The following is a 22577-nucleotide window of genomic DNA, read 5'->3' as shown; positions in this document are numbered from 1 at the left end:
ATCCTGCTAGAGCAAAACTACATTCAGCACCGGCGATGGATCCATCCCTTGGCTATCAACACATTGTAGAAGCAGCTGTAGTTTTTAAAGATTTGTGGGAGGCCCAGTCTGTATTGGTACATGGTATGGCAGCCCCAGGAGCTCTTATTTCCTCCCATTCCTTTTCAAGTGATGAAGTTTTTGCACTTGAAAAGGTGTGGGGGAGTGGGACAAGAATTCCTGGGGGCCTCATATTATGTGTCCATGACTTAAAAAATAAACTAAAACTGGAAGTTGTACTTCCAGACTCCTGTCCAGGCTGGTGAAAATCCCAGATAGCCCAGGAGAAGCCTCAGGAGGAAGACTTATCTGAGTTCACAGAGGTGCAAGGGACAGCAGGTACAGGATGGTCTAGAGCCATGGTGGCGAACCTTTGGCACTCCAGATGTTATGGACTACAATTCCCATCAGCCCCTGCCAGCATGGCCAATTGTAGGGGCTGATGGAAATTGTAGTCCATAACATATGGAGTGCCAAAGATTCACCACCACTGGTCTAGAGCCCTGCCCAGTGCCAGCACTTCTGGCACTGAAAAGGCCACACAGAGAGCCCCAGGAGGCTGGCTGGGCCCAGCAGACAGCCCTGGGCCCTGTGGCAGCAGGCAAATGTTGCCAGACCACACGGCAGCCTGGAGAGACAGGCCAAGCCAAGCATCACTGAGTCTCAGGGGCTTGACAAAAACGGCTTCTAAAACAGTGTTGCCAGCAGGAGATAGATCTGTGGCTGCTGTCACATGTAGTCTGGCTCCTAGGTGCATCTATCCATTGACGTAAAATATTCCTAACTTTTAGCCTTTGTGTCTGGTGATAGTCCTTAGATTTTACTATGCATCTGGGCCAGTAACTCCATAAAATGAAGATGGCACTACCCCGCCTCCCACTAATTCCTACTGAAACTTAACCTAAGTTTGCATAACTGAAGTAAAAACTATGTTCTGTTGTACACAGCACAAATAAGGATGCTTGGGGATTCCTTTCAAAAGCCACCTCCTAATTTTTTTGCTCAAACAGCAAAGGCAAAAAAGGCATCAGAGAAGAAAGTGGATCCCCCCCCCCACCCCACCCCCTGGTTCGACCATTATAGCTTCTTGTCAGTTTCCTCTGCCTCTGCCTCTCAACATTTTGTGCTGCAGAGATTCTCCATGCATGTATTCTGCTCCCTTACTCCACTCATTCTTGATGAGCTATCTTCGAAGCTATGCAGACACAATAAGAAAATCAGCGGTGATTCTGAAATCATGTCTGCGTAGCTTTGAAGACAGCTCATCAAGAATAAAAAAGGGGAAACTATATTGCCAGAATGGGCAGGCCTAACAGAGTACAACCATGTGCTTTGGGGGCGGAAAATGGGCCCATGATCAGAGTCTGAAGAGCAACTGTCTGGGGCAACCTTCACCAACTAACTGTGCTCATGAGGAATCCCTGCAGCACAACATGTGCCAGCAGTGGAAGAAACTGACAAGAGGCTTTAAAGGTCAGGCAGGAAAAATAAGATGTCTGCTCAGCTCCTGAGCTCCGCACGGTTAGCAGAAAACGACTTGCAGATGACTTCGGGAAAAAAATCCACATTTTAGTCCTGTGCAGAATGACCCATTGTCCTCCCCTGTTTATCCCTATGTCTGGTTCCCCCAGTTTCCTTTGCTGTCTTCCTTATGTCAAATTATAGATTTTTATGTGGGGACCCATCTTCTTGTACTCTGTTAAGTATCAGGCTATATCAATACTAAATCACTGTCATCGCCATAAAATTTATTAACGAGTTGGCTGCAACAATTGTATAACATCCAACTCCTTATTTACAATTGTATGCATATACATGTGTGAGTGCTATTTATTTTAATTGGCATTGTACCTGGACCCTGATATTCACTGCTGGTCAGCCCAGTCTAAATATTTGCGCTGAAATCGGTTTCTGCAACAACAGGCAATTGTCTTTGACATATTGGTGGAATGCCAGATTCTGTAATGATGACACTCATACTAATTTAGCATTTTTAAGTGTTTGTGAGCAGATGCAGCAAGGTTTAAAATCAATCTCTGAATCACGCTTCACTGCAGGTCGATTCAAGCCGCTAGGTAGATTTTTGTCAGATATGAATGGGGGGAGGCAGTCAGGAGTAGGCTAGAATTTATTTTATTAATTTACTTCAGTGACTTATTAATCTCCAAGGTAGTCCACAACAGTTTAAATCCAAATAAATCTAAAATGCAATTATAGAATTCCAGATAAAGTCCTCTCTGGTACACTGCCAAGGAACATTTCATGTAACTGTCTGTAGGGGGGTGGGTCCAAATGCAAAGTGGTTCTGCCTCATTTCTTATTGGTTGACAGAGTTGTTGGGGGATGGTACTGGTAAAACCTGTCTTCAGCCATCTGATGTCCTGACAGATGCTGTGTTCACAAGTGGCCATATTTGGAAGCAAACATTTATTTACCTCAGTTTGGATGCTATTTGGGAAGTATGGTTTTCCGCTTCCCCCACAGCATCATGGTACTTGTGTGACTTCCTTAGTTTTTTCCAATCTTTCCAGAGATCTTCACTGAACTTGCTTTTCTGTGTTGTTTTTAGAAAGACCAGAGCAAAGCCAGAGTGGCACCAGATCTTCTCGGTTCCACCGACATGGTGCCATTTTCTCTGCTAGAGTTCCCCACAGAGGTGATTTTCCCATACTACCACTGAAGTTTTTTTTAAAAAAATTACCAATTAAAATATCATGATAGCAAAATAACATTATCTATAAGGTTTCATAAATTTCCAACGTTCTTTTTTCAAAAGCATTTAAAAAGCTTTTGTTGCAGAGATATGTCTTCCCCATTATATCTCCTCAATAAAAGATGCCGTACATTTACTGTTTCAAAAAACAAAAGCCGTCTGGGAACACAGAGAGCCTGATAGTTTGCAGTCATTTTCTGGATCTAGAGGGGAAAAAATAAAGACTTTAACTGGACAGCTGGGTACAACATGCACGTTTTTGTTGACCAGGGCAGGATAGATAGCTAGACTCTTGACTGCAGATCTCTGGATTTGTAATTGTACATTCCTGTTCCCAGTAACTGGTCTCACATAGACCTAAGAAATTTGGTATCTTATGCCTCAACATGGTCTCATATTTTGGAATTCTTGCAGGAGTTGTATGTTGTATCCATTTGTCAAAAAAAGGCAAATAAAAATAATTTCTGAAACTGCTGAATTCTCAGTAGCTGGCTTACAGGCTGCTTCAAACCAGTTCTTTCTGGTGTACTCATCACTGTATTATCTCTTCAACACAGAACATTCCTTTTTCGCCTGCATGACCTTTTCGTTCATGCCTAAAGTCAGTCTAGGACAATTTTTTTCCACACGTTTTTGCCTTTTTCATTCATCTGTCAGGTCTTAGAGTCTCTCCTCACGTTTCACAGTTTTAGCCTCCTTCCTGGATATTTTTTCTTTCTTTGAGAGAGGCTGACTGGCCACAATACATCTATTTTGAAAATAGTAATTTAATGCTGGGGATCAGCTAGAAGACAGGTGAGATCTCCCTTTTTAACATCATCAAATACATCCAGCCCCCACACCCTTCTTTCTGAGCTCCGAAGGTCTGTCTTCTGCACAGCAGGAATCTCAATTGACCAGAACATATGCATGAGCCTTTAGCTGTATTTCAACAGGGCATGTTTTTAAATTGCTTTGCTCTAATTCTTCATTAGACAACTGTAAAAGGCCCTCAGAAGCACTGGAAAAGTCATTACAGTATCACACTAATAAGCGAACATTAAAAGACGAGATCAAGTAATGCAGATATTTGGAGAATGGAGTGCAGTTTCTATTTAATTGTGTTCTGGTTAAGTAAGCCCTTAGAGTTTGGTGCACCAACCACATCTAAAGCTACTCATATCCTTTTGAGATGATGATGATGATGATGATGATGAAGAAGAAGAAGAAGAAGAAGAAGAAGAAGAAGAAGAGTTGAATTTATATCCCCCCTTTTCTCCTGTAAGGACACGCAAATGGGCTTACAAACTCCTTTTCCCTTCCCCAGTGGCATAGTGTCAAGGGGGCAGGATGGTGCGATGTGGGGGCATTTCGGGGTAGTGTGGGGGCATGGCAGGGCCAGAAGGTGCATGCGTGCCCTGGGCGCAGTTCCCTCTTGCTTCAGCTTTGCCCTTCCCCCCTCTCAGCAAACACTGTAAGGAACCTCAAAGGACTCGAAACAAAGTAACTGAGTTCAGTTCGTTTATTTCATAAACTTCAATGATCGCAATACACGGAATGCGGATTCTGACTTTCCCGGGCTTAAGGTGTCGCTTTTACGGACCCTTCAGCCCCTCCTCCAAACTCCCCAGCAGAATTCCCACGACAGAGTAGAAACAAGCTTCAAACACACAAGATAAACGTAGCAAGGTTAAGGCCACAACCACCCCGGGCACGAAGCCCAGAGCGAGGATTGCGCCAAGGACAGGCTAAAGGAGCAGAAACTAACCCCCATCCTTACAAACACCCTGTGAGGTAGGTGGGGCTGAGAGAGCTCAGAAGAACTGTGACTAGCCCAAGGTCACCCAGCTAGTGTGTGTTGGGAGTGTACAGGCTAATCTGAATTCCCCAGATAAGCCTCCACAACTCAAGCGGCAGAGTGGGGAATCAAACCCGGTTCCTCCAGATTAGAGTGCACCTGCTCTTAACCAGTATGCCACTACTGCTCCTGAATAGTTCCATTTTGTATGAATGTATGTATATTTTCCAGCTTCGCTATGGATGAGCAAAACAGGGGATTTTGGAGGGTACTTGTTTGCACGTATTGTAGGCACATGAAAAATATGCACGTGTGTATGGGGAATATCATGCTAATTCGCATATGAAAAGTGCCATTTTTGAATGGGCATGTTGCTGTCAAGAGAAAAGCCCCCCCCCCCCCAATTTCCATTCCTCCACTCAAGATTGCAGCCTCCCATATATCTTTTTCTTTTAAAGAAACACTTGAGAAAAAGTATCACACATAGGGCTGCCAGGTAGGGTCTGGCAACTGACTGGAGGCTTATTGACTTCAGGGACCCTCACCATGATGTCATGATGTCTTCAGTGACATACATCACTCCCTGTGTACCTTGTTGGGAGGCTGAATAGTACAGCAATATGCATGCATTGTGAATAAGGCTCCAATTTCAGGTTCACATTTAAAGGTTCTTAACCATTTACAGGTTCTGAGGTAGCAAGATCTTAGCTTGAGAACTTGGCAATCTGCTGCCAGAGTATACAATGCAATGTGGTGTGGTGTGGTGGTTAGATTGGGAGATTCAAATCCCCACTCAGTCACAGAAGCTTTCTGGGTGACCTCAGTCTAACCTACCACAGAGTTGCTATTGTGTTGATAAAATGAAAGAGAGGTGAACAGTGTTGTATGTTAGGTTCCCATTGGGGAGAAAAGCAGGGTTTAAATATCTAAATAAGTAATTTCAGTAAATAAAGATGAACTAGTGCTCATGGTTAAACGAACCTGTTGAGGTTGGGTAAAACGACGTGAGCATTGCAAGAATCTGTCATGTCATTATTTGCAGCCCTGATGGATGAATTTTAACTTTTTTTCCCTAAAAGAATATGTGCTCACCACAATTTGTATGTATGTTTGAACCTTATTAATATAAAAGTCATCTACTGCAGCATATTAGTCAATGCCTTTCCATGATGTTGCTTTCTCAAGAGTTAATCATTAATGTATTTGTGAGCTGAGAACACAGTAATTCAAGCTATGTGACGGTTCTGTGCAAGTGTATGATGGTAGTTAGGCAAGCTGTATTCATTTCAGATGCAAACCAACACAAGAAAAACTCACACTACATTTCAAAATTATAATATTGCAGTGGAACCTCGGTTTTCGCCGGTAATCCGTCCAGCGACACTCGGCAAAAACTGAAACCGGTGGAAACCAAAGCTACGCCGTTTGCGCATGCGCTACGCAAACGAAGTAGCAAATTTACGCAAAAAGCATAAATTTACGCAAATGGCATAGCAAATTTATGCAAAAAGCATAAATTTACGCAAACGGTGTAGCCAAAAACCAAGGCACCCGGCAAAAAATGAGGCAAAAAATCGGCCGGGGGCAACCAGCAAAAACTGAAACAGACGAAAACCAAAGGCTATGAGTACTGAGGTTCCACTGTATTTTTATGCTGATTTTGTTTTATGTGTATCAAGAGAGAAGATTGGCTTTAAAAATGGTTAATATTTAGGAATAGCTTTATGTTTCAGACTGGTCCATCCCCTCAAATGCTCCAGTTATGTTGCAAGGAAGTACTGCCTGAGCCCAGTGCAGTAGCGGTTTGGGCTACAAATGGCATTACCTGGATTCAAATGCCTATTCTGTCAAGACTTATCCTTGAGCTAGCCACCAGTCTCTTTCAACCTCACCTGGGTTGTTGTGAGGATATAATGGACAAGGCAACCAAATGAGCTCCTTGAGAGGGTGGAATAAATATAAAATCAGTAAATATGGCAGTGCTGTATTTGAGGTTAGCTCACTGCGATATGAGGCTGCTTTCGAAAGATTCAGCAGCTAAACCTTTAATTTGACCGACTGTTGTATGTTTTCTGGACTGGCCGTGGTCTGGTAGTTTTTGCTCCTAACATTTTGCCTTCATTTAATCCACACAATAGTAACTCTGTGAGGTAGGTTATACTGAGGTCACCCTGCAAAAACTACCAGACCATGGCAGGGGTGTGGGGGGGGCCAAAATGGTACCCAGGCCTCACCCACCCCCGTGGGCCCCCCTGTGAAGCCCCCCTCTGCAGAGCCCCCCCACTTACTTTTTTTCAGCTGGCAGCTGGCTGAAAAAACAGCCTGCTCCGACTGCTGGTACCTGGCTGGTGGGGTGGGGTGAGGTAAGGGGGAAGGGGAAAGGGTGTGGGGGTGCCTGCTTCGACTGGGGAACCCTGGTTGGAATGATGGGTTAGGGCAGGATGAGGGGTGAAGGGGGATGGGTGTGGGGACGATTTTCACTCCCATGAGACCCCAATGGCATGCGCCCGGGATGGGGTGCCTCACCCTTCCCCATTATCGCTACGCCACTGGACCATGGCCACACAGCCCAGAAAACCCACAACACCCAGTTGATTCTGGCTGTGAAAGCCTTCAACATCTAATTTGAACCTCTAATACCAGTGAAATAAATAGATGCTTTAAAAAAACTACTTTCTTATAATGAACCGTCATTCATGGTTTAGACTTAGACATGCACAAAAGAGAGACTGAGACATCTAGTGGATGAATTGATTTCAGCAACGTCAGTCCAAATATAAAAGCCAAAGACTACAATCTATGCAATACCTTAATTAGGTCCAACCCAGTGACACATAACAGTGCACAAACTTTCAGGCTGATCAGAACTCATCATTTGGTCAGATGTTCGTAAATTAAAAAAAATACAATAAAAGTAGATTTTTCAGATCATGAGTTTATAACTTTGTCATGTCAGTAGATGGTGAAGATATTCGAAAATCCATTCTGGCTTATAAGGAAAGGCCAGTGCTTGCATCAGTTACAAGGGGGTATTCTTACCAACCAAGTCTAGGACCTAAAGCACACTTCGCTGGTAAGGTTGACAACCACTGAAATATAGTTGTTGGAGTGTCAGATCAGAATCTAATAGACCTGGGGTCAAATTGTTGCCTCTCTCTGTAATTCTAATCCACCTTCCAGGGATGCTAAGAACATAAAATATGGGGAGGAATGACTAACCTTATCATCCTAAATGCCTTGGAAGAAAGGCAAGACAAACATGTAATAAAATAAACTCAAAATGTGTAATAGTCATTAAGAGCTAGGGTTGCCAACCTCCGGGTGGCACCTGGAGATATCTCACTATTACAGTTAATCTCCAGATGATCCTCTGGAGAAAATGGCTGCTTGGGAGGGGGGGGGTGGATGCTATGAAATTTACCCTAATAAGGTCCATCCCCTCCCTAAACCCCACCCTCCCCAGGTTCTACCATCAGAATATCCATGCATTTCTCAACCCAGAGCAGACAACCCTAAAGCGGACTGTAATACATAGGCCCACTCCGCATAGGCCAAAAACAGTGCTTCAGGCACGGTAAAAACACTGTTCCTGAGGCACAGTTTGCATGGCTGCCACCTCCAAAACGACGCAGCACCATGCTTTCCCCCCCAAATCGGCTGGGAAACGCTGTTTTTGAAACTCGCTCAATGAGCGAGGCTTTTCAAAAATAGCGTTGTGCATCCGGTGCTGTGCGAACTGGTGCCATGCCGCTTTTAGGTGCCCTCTGACCCCCAGGGTGTCGCTGTGGCTGCAGGGGCGTGTCCCCTCATCCCTGCGGAGTTCTGCAGGGAGAGAAGGTAGGTTTTTTAAAAAACAAATGGTGCTTCTGTGCAAAGGTGCCTCTGTGGGCTGCAGCAGCGCCAGGGCCACCCGCATGGAAGCATACAGATGGTTCCGGGTCTCCATTGGCATCATGCATGCCAGTGGGCAGCCGCTTCACTGGCCCATGCAGAACAGGCCATAGTTCTTTTTACCCATCAGAGTACTTATTGTAGGTTAAGGTTTCTATTCTTCATAGTAATAAAGGCTGATTTTAATTGAGCATTCTGACAATGCAGTCCAAAACAGTTACACCATTATCTAAGTCCATTAAGTCTGAGAAGAGTGACTCTACTTAGTATGTTGTACCAGTACATAGTGCAGGAAGAAGCATAACATTTCTAACTTGGCAATTGTAATGGAAAAGAAGTATATGAATTTTCTAGATACCGGTAGCTAAGTAGGTTGTTTTGAGCTGTATTTATACACTTCAGCATGCGGGACATAAAAGAGTTAATTCTTCATGGTTTTAGCTGTAGCTAATGATGATTTAGAGAAAATGTAATTTGGATGCACACAGTGATTAAGTTGTACTGTTATGTAATCTGTTTCATAATATGATGACTAAACTACATCCACAAAGTTTACAGTTCTACATTTATTATTTAAAATATTTTTTACACTGTGGAAGAATTTTCTTGCTGATGAATGTAGTTATCCAGTAATTCTAACATACTTCTTTATTTTTCTTTCCAGGTAAGTTGAAAACATTTACTTTGTTTTGAACATCACAGGTAGGATGATATCCCCCCCCCCCCAATTTGTTGCTTGATTTTTTTCATCCACAAGTCTTACGTTCAAAATAGTATGGATATGTATTAAAATATTGTGCAATTGTAAATATGTGTTATTGAGCAAGTGTTAAAGAGCAATTACTGAGTCTGCTGATTATACTTTAGCATAAGATCACAGTTTTTTTTCTTCATCAAATTTCTGTATCATCCTATCAACTAGTCATGTTGATAATTTCATCACGTGTGCTAGATGTTCTTGGAGAGCATTCTCAGTTTGGAATCCATGCCATCATTCACGTGATGAGATGGCTTCAAGAGGGGATTTGACAGATTCAAACAGGATAGGTGCGTCAGTGTTTATATGGGACCTCCATCTTCAGAGGCAGTATATCTTTGAATTCCAGTTGAAGGCCTCTGAGACATTCTGCAGGAAATGGGTTTACAGACTTGATGAATGGTATCATCCAGCAGGACTCTTCTCATGTTCATCTTTATGTTCTGGGCTCTCCATGTGTTCTTATGTTGAGCTAATGGGCGATACAAGTGGGAAAGTGGAATAATGTCACAGAGGCCCCTTCCGCACACGCAAAATAATGCGTTTTCAAACCACTTTCACAACTGTTTGCAAGTGGATTTTGCCATTCCGCACAGCTTCAAAGAGCATTGAAAGCAGTTTGAAAGTGCATTATTCTGCATGTGCGGAATGAGCCAAAGATAAGGTAACATAAAGCCAATTTTGAGTTCATCAGATAAATAGTAAGGGCTTGCTTTGATTGGGAATATCTTTCAGTTTTACCATGACATTTTACAGGCATACCAAAATTCCCTTGAAAGGTTGAAGGAGCTGGTTATGTGCAATATGGAGAGGAGATGACTGAGAGGTGATATGATAGGCATATTCAAGTATCCGAAGGATTATCATGTAGAGGATGGTGCAGAGTTGTTTTCATTTCTCCAGAAGGTCAACCAACAGATTGAAATTTTATCAAAAGTATTTTCAGTTAAACTTTGTGACAGAGCAGTTCCCCAGTGGAACAGGCTTTCTTGGGAGATGGTAGGCTCTCTTTCTTTGGAGGTTTTAAAGCAGAAATTAAATAGTCATCTGACAGCAATGCTAATTCTGTGAACTTAGGCTGATCACGAGAGGGACAGCAGGAAAGGATGTCAGCGTTCAGCTCTCATGGCTCTTTCTCACATGCCGAGGATAATGGTGGTTGCCCTTTGGTGTTAGGAAAGAGTTTTCCTTCAGATGAAATTGGCCAGGGATCCTGGAGATGTTTTGCTTTCTTCTAGGCATAGAGCAGGGGATTGTTGGGAGTGTGGGAAGAGGCTGTTGTGAATTTCCTGGGTTGTGCAGGGGGGTGAACTAGATGACCTTGGAGGTCCCTTCCAACCAGTGGTGGGATCCAAAAATTTTAATAACAGGTTCCGATGGTGGTGGGATTCAAACAGTGGCGCCGCCGCACATGCGCACCTCCAGTCCCTATTGGGCAGGGAGGTTGCTTTAGTAACCCCTTCTCGGCACGCAGAAAAAATTAGTAACCACTTCTAGAGAAGTGGTGAGAACTGGTTGGATCCCACCTCTGCTTCCAACTCTACATTTCTATATTATTGTCTACCCTTTATTATGCGTGAGGGTGATGGGGAGAAAGAAATAAGCTGGGCTGGATTTTGTCACAGTGTCAGATATGATGTAGTGACATTGATGTAGTGATGGAAAGATGCTTTACATTGTAAAAATAACATTCAGTGTTTCCCTAGTGCTTTAGAATGGTTCAAAGAACTTCATACACATGATCTCATTACGTCTGACTGCAAGCATGTAAAGTGGACCACTTTTGTTATTAGCTGAAGCTATTAGAGTGTCCAGCATAAGTATGACTGTTTGCATGGTGGCAGAGGTGGCTTGGGTTTTCCTGTTCCGATCCTGTGCACCTTTTCTCAGATTTGACCCACTGAATACTACTCATTCCCTAGCAAGCATGGATATGTTTGCAGCCTTAGCCTCTACGTCCCTTTACTAGTCACTGGGGATTTTTTTAAAAATAAATGCAGCTTAGAAACTGATCTGCTCTCTGAGAATGCATGTACTGACTTGGTCTGTTTGTTCAGAAGCAGGTGCCCGTCTGCAGTGAGATTTTTTGGGGACCAGCCTTTTCCATTTCGAACACTAGAGGGCACGGCAGGATATGCTCCAGTCAAGGGAGAGCCAGTCTCTCTGCGAATAAACTCCAGAAAAGAAACTAAGGCTGTATTAGTCTGTTAAAACAAAAAAAATATATCATATGTATGGTTTCTTAAACACCAACAAAGCATAGTGGAGCTATAATCTGTGTGGTATCGTATCTAGCTGTAATTTACCTCATAGCTTTCCAAATGAGGTTGTGGAAGTGCTTAAAACTGGCTCCGACAGATAATTGTTGCACTCCCATCTCTCTCCCCCTTCGTCCCTCTCTGTTTTGTTTTGTTTGCGTACAGCCTAAACAAAGCCATAGAGACAGAAAGGGAGAAAACACACAGTGAATATGTACAAGGATGAAAGACTCATTTGTAAAGCCTTCCTTATTGCTTCAGACGGGAACACATCAGATATATACAGATACCCTCATACTAGAATAGATTTCATTACCATATTCTATGGTGGGAGAGAGTGGAAGTGTATTTCTGTGGAAGATTGAACAGCTCAGAAATCCTAGGGGGCAACCAAATATGCCCCAGTTGTGGCTGGCAGGAATACTGAGAAGAATCAAAGTTGGAGAGTTTGTTCCCTGTGTGTATAGAGCCCATGGGTTGAGAATTATGGGTATTTATCCCATAGTTCATATTCGTTACACATTGTGAAATGAAAACTAAGGGCACTTCCTACAGGCCAAACTCTGTCACGTGTGAAATAATAACAGTAATAGTGTTAATGCAGTTTCAGAAGATAGTCTTGTTAGTCTGCAATCAGAACTGCTAGGTCCAAGTCCAGTAACTCTTTAGAGACCAATAAGATTTTTGTTGTATAACGTTTTAAGATTTCAAGTTCCCTTTGTCAGGTATTTGGCAAATGGAATTTTGATTCTCGAAAGCTTACACTACGAAATCTAGTTGGTCACTAAGTCTTTGAATGCAGTTTTTCTTCTTCTTAAGAATGCAGAATTTGTGTTTGAAATCTCCAAAAAGCAACACACTTTTGCTGTCCTATAATGTTCCTTCTGGGATCAAATTCTGCATTGAACGTTTGATCCTGACCCCTGCCAAGGTGTCTGTTAATCCTTTACACAAACTTTTTTTTTGTTTCAGCTAAAATTAGGCTTTCTCTGTGATTTCTGAGATGCTGCTTGTCCTTGGAACAAGATCAAAAAGTGATTCTGCAGAATGGCTAAGAGATAGACCTGTAAATCAGGCCTGAATCTTCTCTTGAGCCATTCTCTGTTTGTGTCTCTCTGTGTCTCTTTCTCTCTGTCTCTCTCACACTCACTCACTCACTCACTCACTCACGGATGCACACATCCTGGCACCCTGAGCTAGTAGTATACACCTGCCTTATAGCCTTATAGGATAGTTGAAAGGAGTACTGCAAGATAATGTATGAGTGTCTGAAATACAGGAAAGTGCTTTTCAATTCTAAGTAGGCTCAGTGGTAGAAAAGGTGTTGTTCAGAAAAGTTCCCATTTCAGTCCTTGATATCTCCCGTTAAAATTGTCTTATGTAGTGAGTGTTGGGAAAGGCATTTCCTTGAGACACAGGAGAGCTACTGCCAATCAGAGTAGATAGGATTAAAGTTAAGTGGGATTCTGGGTTGATCTAGTACCATGTTTCCCCGAAAATAAGACAGTGTCTTATATTAATTTTTGCTCCCAAAGATGTGCTAAATGTCTTATTTTTCTGTGTTCTGTTCATCGGGCATGCTTCCAAACAAAAACTTTGCTATATCTTACTTTCGGGGGATGCCTTATATTTCGTACTTCAGCAAAACCTCTACTACGTCTTATTTTCAGGGGATGTCTTATATTCGGGGAAACAGGGTATAAGACAGCTTCATACATTGTCTAAGTGGGGAGAGACATCTCGATTTATAGCCCAGTCCCTTACAATACAATACTATGTAGAAATGCTCCAGTCTATGCCCATTGAAAACAATGGGTATAGACTGGAGGAACTCCATTTACGATTAGATTGCTAACCATTATGCTATATGGCACCTTTAATTGTCAGTGTGTGATTCTTACTATATTATATCCTGAGAATAGACTGGGCCTCTCTGATTCAGGGTAATTTGTTCACTGTCTAGACAAAAGTAATGTCTGTATATAGCAGTGGGCTTGCCAAAGCTTTTGTGACCCAGCCTATGGAAATGAGATGTCTTCAGAACTTTTCTGGGCTAAGGTCCAGTTAGAACCCACATGGATTTATAACAGACACATTTAGTCCAATTTTTTTTCTTAGTCAACATTCAGTTTTCATTGTTGCAATATAACTATGAATCCATTATATTCTTCGTTCCAAAAACCAAATACAAAATTGCAAGGTGGTGAACCAGCCACCCTAAAAAGAGCTAAATAAAAACAAAGGAAAAATAGAATGTCAGCCTCAATTGCCCCAAACGTTTATATGACAACAGTAAAAGGAACACAGATTATAGATTAAAAACAGATAAAACTACATGACTCCCATCTCACCTTCAACCTATGCAATACATTCTATGTCCAATGATCAAAATCTCTTATACTCTCTTTCTACTTTCTACTAGAGTTTTTTCTATACCATTTATTTTATAACCTGATTACAAATACTTGCATGCATAATCCACATTATGCCATTACTTTTTTATCTAGAATTTTGTTATTTTATACCCAGTCACATATATTTATATATATAACCATATATATTTTATTGCTCTTCCTAGTCGTCTAATTAACCTCTACTATTGTTTGAATATATTTTGTAAATAATTTCAGTAACTCCCCCTTCCATTATATTTTCTAAATAAATTTTCTATCTTGATATACTATACTTTAAAAGTCTATTTTATTCTTGCCAATGAATTTTCTTTCTTCTTGTACATTGGAGATCCTCTGCTGAGTTCCATTGAAGGTGAAAACCAGTCCTTCTGGTAGCCACCATCTAAAAGGAATGTTTTTCTTCTTCAATGCCTCTGGCCCCTTCCGCACACGCAAAATAATGCATTTTCAAACCACTTTCACAACCTTTTGCAAGTGGATTTTGCCATTCAGCACAGCTTCAAAGAGCACTGAAAGCAGTTAGAAAGTGCCTTATTCTGCATGTGCGGAATGAGCCTCTGTGAGGAACCAGTATTCTTTAATCTCCATCAATATCTCCCCTAGCAGTTCCTTCATAATTATTAAATCCAGCCCAGGTAAAATGTATGTGATTTATTTTATGGTAAACCTGATTAATACTGAGAGTTTTCATTTCAGTAAGGCTCTTTCGACACAAGTCACCTAGATTGTGTCCAAAATGTTTTCAATCCCCCCTTTTACCTTGATGTTTGTCCATACACACCTCCTCCAGATGTTTCATGGTCACTGTGAGAGGGGTTTTTTTTTGCTTATTCATTGAAATGATGCTTCATTGATTCACTTCTTCTTCAATGCTCTGTAGTTTCATTTAATTGATGCTTCGTGGATTCGCTGAAAACAGCAAAAAACAAAACCACACACATACACCCCAAAATGACAAAAATGAAGAGGTGAGAGGGGACATGATGTCAAGGGGAAAGTTGGGTGATGACACAGGCATGGAAAATGGCAGCGTGAAAGGTAAAACGTAAATATGACCTTACTGAGAAGGAAGCTGGCCCAGAAATGTTTCAGACAAAAGAATCGTTGTGAAGGGGGTTTAAAAAGAAACAGAGAAAAAGCTGCTTGGAAATGTTTTCAGAACCAAAGGTGGGGAAAACATTGTGGAACTCATAGAGGGTACATTTTATTTCCAGTCTAAAAAATGTCGAAATTTCTTCTGCAGAAAGGGCCTAAATGTTCTTAGAACACTGCCTTCGCTAGACGAAAGTAGTTCTTGTTTATGTGTTTGAAATGTTTTTATCTTGTGTTTCAGTCAAACAAAACCATACAAGAAGTTTACAATAAATTTTTTTTTACAAAATAACCATAAAAGGAACAAAAGTAATCAGTGGAATTATATAAACCCAGTGGTGAAAATAAAACTAGAATGCCAGGGATCAATCCATAATTTCCTGAATTTCAGCCCAAGGAGATGAATTTGACTTGCAAACTCTCTGAAATAGCCAGCAGCTGTCACTCAGTCGGAGACTGGGTTTGGGTGGGACATGGGGGCACTGTTGGCATCATGTCACTTGTATGGAAAACCCAGAAGTGATGTGTTACTTCTGTAGCAATGGACGGAAACCTAGCATTTCCACAGATTCCTAGAACAGCATGATGTTACTTATGGGTTTTTTTTTTCCTGGAAGTGACGTAACACTTCTGTGCTGATGGTCATATTTTTTTTTTCATTCCTGTTCCCCACTTCCAACACTGCCAGTGGTCTACTGTGAAGTGGGGGCTGAAAGTGGGGTATTCCCTAGGGGCAGCAGGAATGTGGCTATCCTACTCTGAAAGCTAAGAGGAATGTGTCAAATGAGCCCTATGGGAAAATGAATTTCACAGTTTGGGTGCTCAGCGAAAAAGATGCTATGTATAAGCCATTCATTTTCTTTCAAATGGCGGGATAACATAGGATGTCTCCAGTGGTGGGATTCAAATAATTTAACAACTGGTTGTTTACAAGCACCATTTTAACAACCGGTTCTGCCGAAGTGGTGCAAACCTGCTGAATCCCACCACTGGATGTCTCCAAATAACCGAAGTGTATGGGTAAGTTGATGAGGCAGAAGATGGTTCTTAAGATATGATGGTTCCAGATTATTTAATTTGCTTTAAAAACATAGGTTTCTGTTTAGTTTATTATGAATAAATAACATAATACTTCATTTGTACTGTGCCTTTCTCCTCAGTAGGGACCCAAAGCAACTCATATCATTTTCCTCCACTTCATTTTATTCTCACAACAGTCCTGTGAGGCTGAGAATGTGTGACTGAATCAAGGTTACCCAGAAGGCTTCCACTGTAGAATAGGGATTTGCACCCAGGCCTCCTGATATTCCAACCCAGTGGTACTCACTCAAGTGTCACAGTAGCCACATGTGGGTCTTTGAAATGCTACCAGTAACTTTTCTGAGTATTTCTCCTCAAAATGGCACCCACCATATCTTTCAGGAAAATGAACAAGGCCATTGCTTAGTGGGGTATGTAGCTGGCCAGTGGTTCCCACCTTGAAACAGCTGCCGATGGAGAACTGGCTAGCTGTGAGTATCCCTGAGCTGCAGGCCTGATGCCAGAGATGGAAGTAAAGAGCTGGTGCTCTGCAAGAACCCCACTCTTCAGCCTTCACTGCAGCTTCTATGCTCTCATGCAGAGTCGTAGCTCCAAGGGAGCAGGGGGTAACACACCGGGCGCTTTCCCCCTTGCTACGCCTCTGCTCTCATGTAGCCATGTGGCTCTTTGGTTGATGGCAACTGCAAACCTGCCTCTTTGTGAGGTCCACTGCTCTATTCACTACACACACTTTCCCCCAGAAGCATAGACTAATGTAAATTTAAGATTTGTTGCACCAATATTTGCTAATACTTGGTAATGCAGTGGAATTGAACAAGCTCAGTTGTTGTGAGGCCAAACTTCTGTTCATAAACACAAGATATAAAGTTTTCAAAAGCACATAATGTGCATGTATTTTTGAACTTTTAATCTTAAAAAAAATTCCAGGAGGTTTAGTCACTTTTTGCCAGTAACAAAACCTAATTGCTTTGCCTCATACATATGGAAGAGATTTGCTACAATATATACACAGCTGTTTTTTTTCCATTTCTCCAAACTTGAACAATTTGATAACTTACTTAATTTTTTATAATTTTAATGAATATTATAGCCAACAGACTTAAAAAGGTTTCCGTTAAGATAATTCATCTGGATCAAACAAGTTTTTTACCAGGTAGATTCATTTTTATTTATTTATTTATTTATTGGATTTTTCCCTGCCCTCCTCAGAAGGGGCTCTGGGCGGCAGTGCAACAGCATAAAATAAACATTTGATAAAAACAACAATTAATGTCCTAAAACGTTCTAAAACAACAATACAAACTCCAGACCAAACTTGCCAGGGGGTGCATATAGATATTAAAAAGAATGTTCTGTAGTTTCATCTGATGCATCAATCTTAAACAAGCTTACTTAGAAGTCCCATTGATTTGTCACCTGGTAGGCCTTTCTATGATAGCAGATAGCAGCTTTATTGTGTTTCAAAAGAATCTTAATGGTAATAAGTTTAATTTCTTTGACATCACTGGGAGTGCTAATTGGTTTAAATGTAGCTGGAAGGGGGGATCTGAAACATTCTTTCACAATTCCATAGTATGAAAAAAATGAAAACAGCTCTCCCTGAAATGCTATTAAAGTTGTAATTGGGTTTCAAAGTAACCCTTGCAAGCATTTTTGATCTCTGCTCATGTAAAGGCATTGTCAATTACCCCTGACCTGACTCCCTACTAATATGCTGCATCTTTAACCCTGTAATCCAAAACAAAGTCACATCCTTCTGGACCCTTCCCTGGATTTACAGGAGTGTAACTCTGTTTAAGATTTCACCAAGAGTCTCCTAATTCACAGAGCAGCTTTCCGGGTAGTACAGTGGGGAGGTGGGTACTTGTCTGTTTAGATAGGTTTTTAACAGTAGCTATATGAACATGTCTATGTACATGTAGGTATACATTGCCAGAGGCATAGTTCCAAGGGGGTGGGGGTGCCTTTGTGGGGGCATGGCGGAGGTGTTCCGGGGCAGGGTGAGGACAGCGGATGTACCAGTGCACTGGGTGCTTTTGCCCCTTGCTACACCTATGTACATTGCCAATTGGTATATTGACAGTTGAAGTAGCAATTATATAGCATCTGTAGTCTGAAGAGAAAATCCTTCCTCCATATTGATTTATAGCTCTTTTGTTCTTTTTTATAATATGTAAATTGGTGAAACGAATATTCTAATGCTTGGTGTTAAATAGTATCTCTAGAGAGCAAACAGATTGCTCTGCAATTTGACAGACTATGGTTTAGTGTTTTGGTAGCAATGAAATGCTATATAATAACTGCAATTGTTTTTTATTAGAGAAATAACCTTTTCCCGCCTACAGAGACCAGGTGCACAACTCTCATTTGAGGGAATTAATTGTTTTAGGGTAGGATGTATAGAAGAGCAAGCATAATGAAGGGGATAAAAGCAAAGAACTTGGTTCAATTTTTCCACTCCACCACATGAGGCTTGTTGGATGACCTTGGGCCAGTTCTCTCAGAATTCTCTCAGTCCCTGTGGAGGTAGGCAAACCACTTCAGAGCTTCTATTGCCTTGAAAACCCTACGGGGTCTCCATAGGTCAGATGAGACTTGTTAGCACTTTCCACCACAGAATGTATAACCTGACCTGGGTGACCCAGGCTAGCCATCTTTGAAGCTGGGCAGAGTTGGCCCTGATTAGTTCTTGGATGGGGGACCATTTGGGAAATCCACAGTTGTCTCACAGAATTAGGCAGTGGCAAACCACCTCTGAATTCCCTCTGGCCATGAAAACCCTATGGGGTCACCATAAGTCGGCTGTAACATGATGGCACTTTACAAGCACCCATATGGCATGTATGGGTGCCCTTTTTTTTTTGTGCTGTCATAGTGAGGCCTATTTGTTTTGCCATTTTTGTCACTGGTGTTTCTAATTTTTTTTTAAAAAAAAATCCCTTTTAGCCTCTTTCTATGCAACCAGTGTCAATATCAGACATCCATTTTCATGATAGTATCTCTGTCAATTTTTGTTATTACATTTGAGGGGAAAAGAGGGTTTCAAGTTCAGTCTTTAGCAGGGAGAATCTAAGGCCGTTTCCGCACGGCCACGATTGGGGTTGGGTCGGCGTACATGACGCCAACCCAACCCCCCAGGACCGTTCACACGAACGGTCCCAGAAACAACTGGGAAGACGGCACCGCGGAGTGCGGCCGCCTGGTTGACTTACTGTCACCGCGGCCGTCCAGCGCGTTGCCAAGGCCTGGGGACATGCCCCCCCCTGCCCTGAGCGACAGCTCCGGCGTCGCAAGGCAGGGGGAGTGTGTCCCTAGGCCTCGGCGACATGCTGGACAGCCGCGGCGATGGTAGGTCGACAATTAAAAGGGGGGAGGGAGGGTGCCTTCGAGCCGCTGCCGTTTGCACGGCAGCGGCTCAAAGCTGCCGTTTCCCGTAAACCTCGCTGGGGAAGTGAGGTCGGAAAACAGCGGCTTCGCACCGCTCGAGAGGCGCGAGGGCAGCACGGCTGCGCAGCAGCTGCACCCCCTGTGTGAACAGCTCCCTGGGGACGGCGTTTTTGCCATCCCCAGGGTGCTGTTAATGGCCCGTGCGGAAAGGGCCTTAATCAGAAACTGGAATTTTCAGATTTAAACAGTTTGTTAACAACATTTGATAATGTCCCTATTTTGAGAAATCCCATTGTGAGTGGTCCTTTTTTTTTTAGTACAGAACAAAAGCCAAGAATGTTGGTCGGGGGGGGGGGGGGGGTATTTTATCCTAGGCTAGAGGAAGTTCATCCAAAGTCAGGAGCCTTCCTCCAATTTAAGTCACTCTTCTGTTGGAAGAAGAACCACTTCAGTTGGAGGACGAGTTTCTCAGTCCCAAAGACAGGTTCAGGTGTTGCTCAGTGGAGTGGCAGAATACAGGTTGAGATGTTAAAAGGTTAATCTTCCTGTGAATGGACGGCATATCTTGCCAGAACTTTCTGCACGAGTGTAAAATATGCTGTGATTTCTTCCTTGCAGAAGGATGGAATTGGAAGAGTTGGGGCATGTTTTGCTATAGCCAGGGCTCTGTCCTTCTTAGCCTGGATTATTGCTGTGTCCTTGAATGTTTCAAGTGGTAATTGAAATCATAATCCAATATGGAGTTGGGAAGCTTATAGTGCCAAGTATGTTTGCCAATTTTATATTTAAAAAAAAACAGAAACAAAACGTAAGGTTCTTATCATTTTTCACTCATTTGTACCTTAGACATGTGTTTAAAATAAAAAAAGATAACTATAATATCAGAATTTTTATTTTACTGCATGTCTTCATGATCCCCCTATTCACTATTGTGTCATACTTCAAACCATAGCTTCATTACATCTCCTTCCCTTCTTGATAACCTTTGAAAATACACTGTGGATCTTAGAAAAAGTAGTGTTTCAGCATACCAGAGACCAGCCACCTGCAAACTGAGAGTCTTCCTTGTGTCTAGTTTTGCAGTAAGCTGAGTTGAGTTGTCAAAGTCATTCACTGTAATAGGAGAAAGGGACAAAGCCTTCTGGATGGAAGAGCTGCCAAAAGGGCTGAAAATAATCTACCCGTCTGATACTGTCTCTCTTGGAGTGGCTGATGCCTCATAAACGATTATGTCCTAGTGGGAGAAGGGGAGGGGGGGGGGACTGCTTAGTTATATAAATGCTTGCCTCTCCTAAACTAGAGAAGCAGAGCTAAGGGGGATATGAACTCAGGGGGGCCAGTTCACACAAACACCAGCAGGAAATCTTTTCCATACAATGGGGCATTTGGCCTATCTTGGTCTTGGTTATACATATACCATAAGCTTTATATTACAACTATAAGCATATATGCATGTTATATTAGCATAATGTGCATTCGTGTGTTTTTGTGGGACATGTATTTAGAAAGAGTGCATGAAGCTGGTGTGAATGCACTTGTATGTGCATATGTTTCTCTCCACACATCCCTGAAAAAAAATCAAGGATGCCAATTGTGGGATGAGAGTTCTATCTGTGTTCCTTTGTATCCCTTTTTGGTGGAGAAATACCATGAGCCACACAGATCTCCTGCATCAGGTCATGCACAGGGAAAGAAAGTTTCCCTAGCTAATCAGTGCCACCCATATATACAGGATTTCTGGCTGGTGACTGCATGCCAACCAACTCTTCAACACGTCTTTTAAGAATCAATATTTTCCTGTTACTACTCTGTTCAAACTGGATACTGATTGAAAACTCATCTTCTTTTGTTTGATTCCAGTCTGTATCTGTGCCATTAAAAGAAAAAAAAAGACATCTACATGCCTACCTAAGCCATGTGTTTGAAAAGCAAAGATTAAGCAGGCTGTTAACTATTTCGGAACCTTCTCCTTTGCTCTGGGCAGTTTCCAGCAGCACATGCCGTTGCTCACTTTTAATCAGTGCTATATTTATAAACAGTTTCCCTTGAATAATGAGATAAGACCCTGGATGCTTCCAGTTGTTCTTACAGTAAGTATCATGGCTCAGGAAATCTTAATTATCCTTCCTATCTTGTGCTGTCGGCTGGGCTGGGAACTGCTAATGAACAGCGTTGTCTAAGGGACATTCCTCAAGGGAGCTACAAGTTCTTTTATGAGTAGAGCGGGGCACCTCCAGCTGCGTTGCAGTGCCTCTCCACAGAAGCTAGCAGTTGTTGCCAGTCTGGTTTGACACTGCCCTGGTAAATGGCCTTTGTTTGGGACGCCCCTCGTTCATCTCAAAGGAACAAGAAGAGTTTCCGCTTTTTGAAGTCATTCAGGTACTTCAGCTGTCCTGCCATGAGTAAACATTGACGGTCCATTTGAGCTGTAGTTGCTGTCTGAGGCTTGTACTATATGTGTGTGCCGGGGGAGGGGATTTTCTCATGCAACTACAATTACTCTAGTAAGAATGCAGGGTTTTTTTTCCCTAAGCATTCTCTTCTATTGGTAGCTTTCTAAATAAGCAGCTTAACATGAACTTCAGCAGAGTTTACTTTAAGAACATCAAATGTGAATGAACATTTTAAAACAGAAAAAAGAATTGACGTTTTGAAGCAGGAACGACCCAATTTTAAGAGAACTTTAGCAAATGGCTGAATATAGAAATTTGGTACAAAATACAAAATATAGAAATTTGGTACAAGAAGAGTATTTATATTATGGTATATGCAATCTAAATCCATTGAAATAACTGGCTTTAGACCGGAGTAACTCTGCATAAATGTTTGTAAATACCCTTAGCAGTTATAAGAAAATAGCACTTTTTAAAAAGTGTCCTGCAAGAGACGGCATTTCAGACATTTTGGCCATTGGGGAACAGTAGATGAAATATTGAATGAATGGTAATGAATGAGAAACTTGCTGACGACAGTGCCCTGAGCTGTTCCTAAATCCCATTCACATTTTCAGCTTTGGCTGTTCTTTTACATCCTTGCTCCATTTAAAAGCTGTGTATTCCACTATCCGTTTCTTCCATATAGGCATGGTAATTTATACTTAAGAGACTACTGTGAAATACAAACTGGGGATGGTGTTTTTTGTCATTGCTGGAAATGATTTGTATCCAGATTTTGTGCCGGTTTGAGGTGTGCTGTGATGCAGTAAAGT

At 42.0% G+C, this 22577-nt stretch overlaps 1 protein-coding gene across 6 annotated transcripts in view; it reads left to right on the top strand.

The window, feature by feature from the left end:
- Window positions 1-22577, top strand: part of PDE4D (phosphodiesterase 4D) — a 565399-nt gene that overhangs the window by 333112 nt on the left and 209710 nt on the right. Inside the window, exon 1 of one of the 6 annotated variants that reach the window (XM_048504157.1) lies at window positions 21655-21748. The exons of the other annotated variants lie outside the window; for them this stretch is intronic. Coding sequence (XP_048360114.1) covers window positions 21675-21748 — 74 coding nt within the window. The 5' untranslated portion in view covers window positions 21655-21674. Of the gene's footprint in view, window positions 1-21654; window positions 21749-22577 lie in introns of those variants that run through there. 6 annotated transcript variants of the gene reach the window in all.

Source organism: Sphaerodactylus townsendi, linkage group LG07 (genome assembly GCF_021028975.2).
Source record: "Sphaerodactylus townsendi isolate TG3544 linkage group LG07, MPM_Stown_v2.3, whole genome shotgun sequence".
Classification (NCBI taxonomy): domain Eukaryota; kingdom Metazoa; phylum Chordata; class Lepidosauria; order Squamata; family Sphaerodactylidae; genus Sphaerodactylus; species Sphaerodactylus townsendi.
The sequence above is the reverse complement of the archived record's forward strand: the minus strand, read 5'-3'. Positions and strand labels throughout refer to the sequence as shown.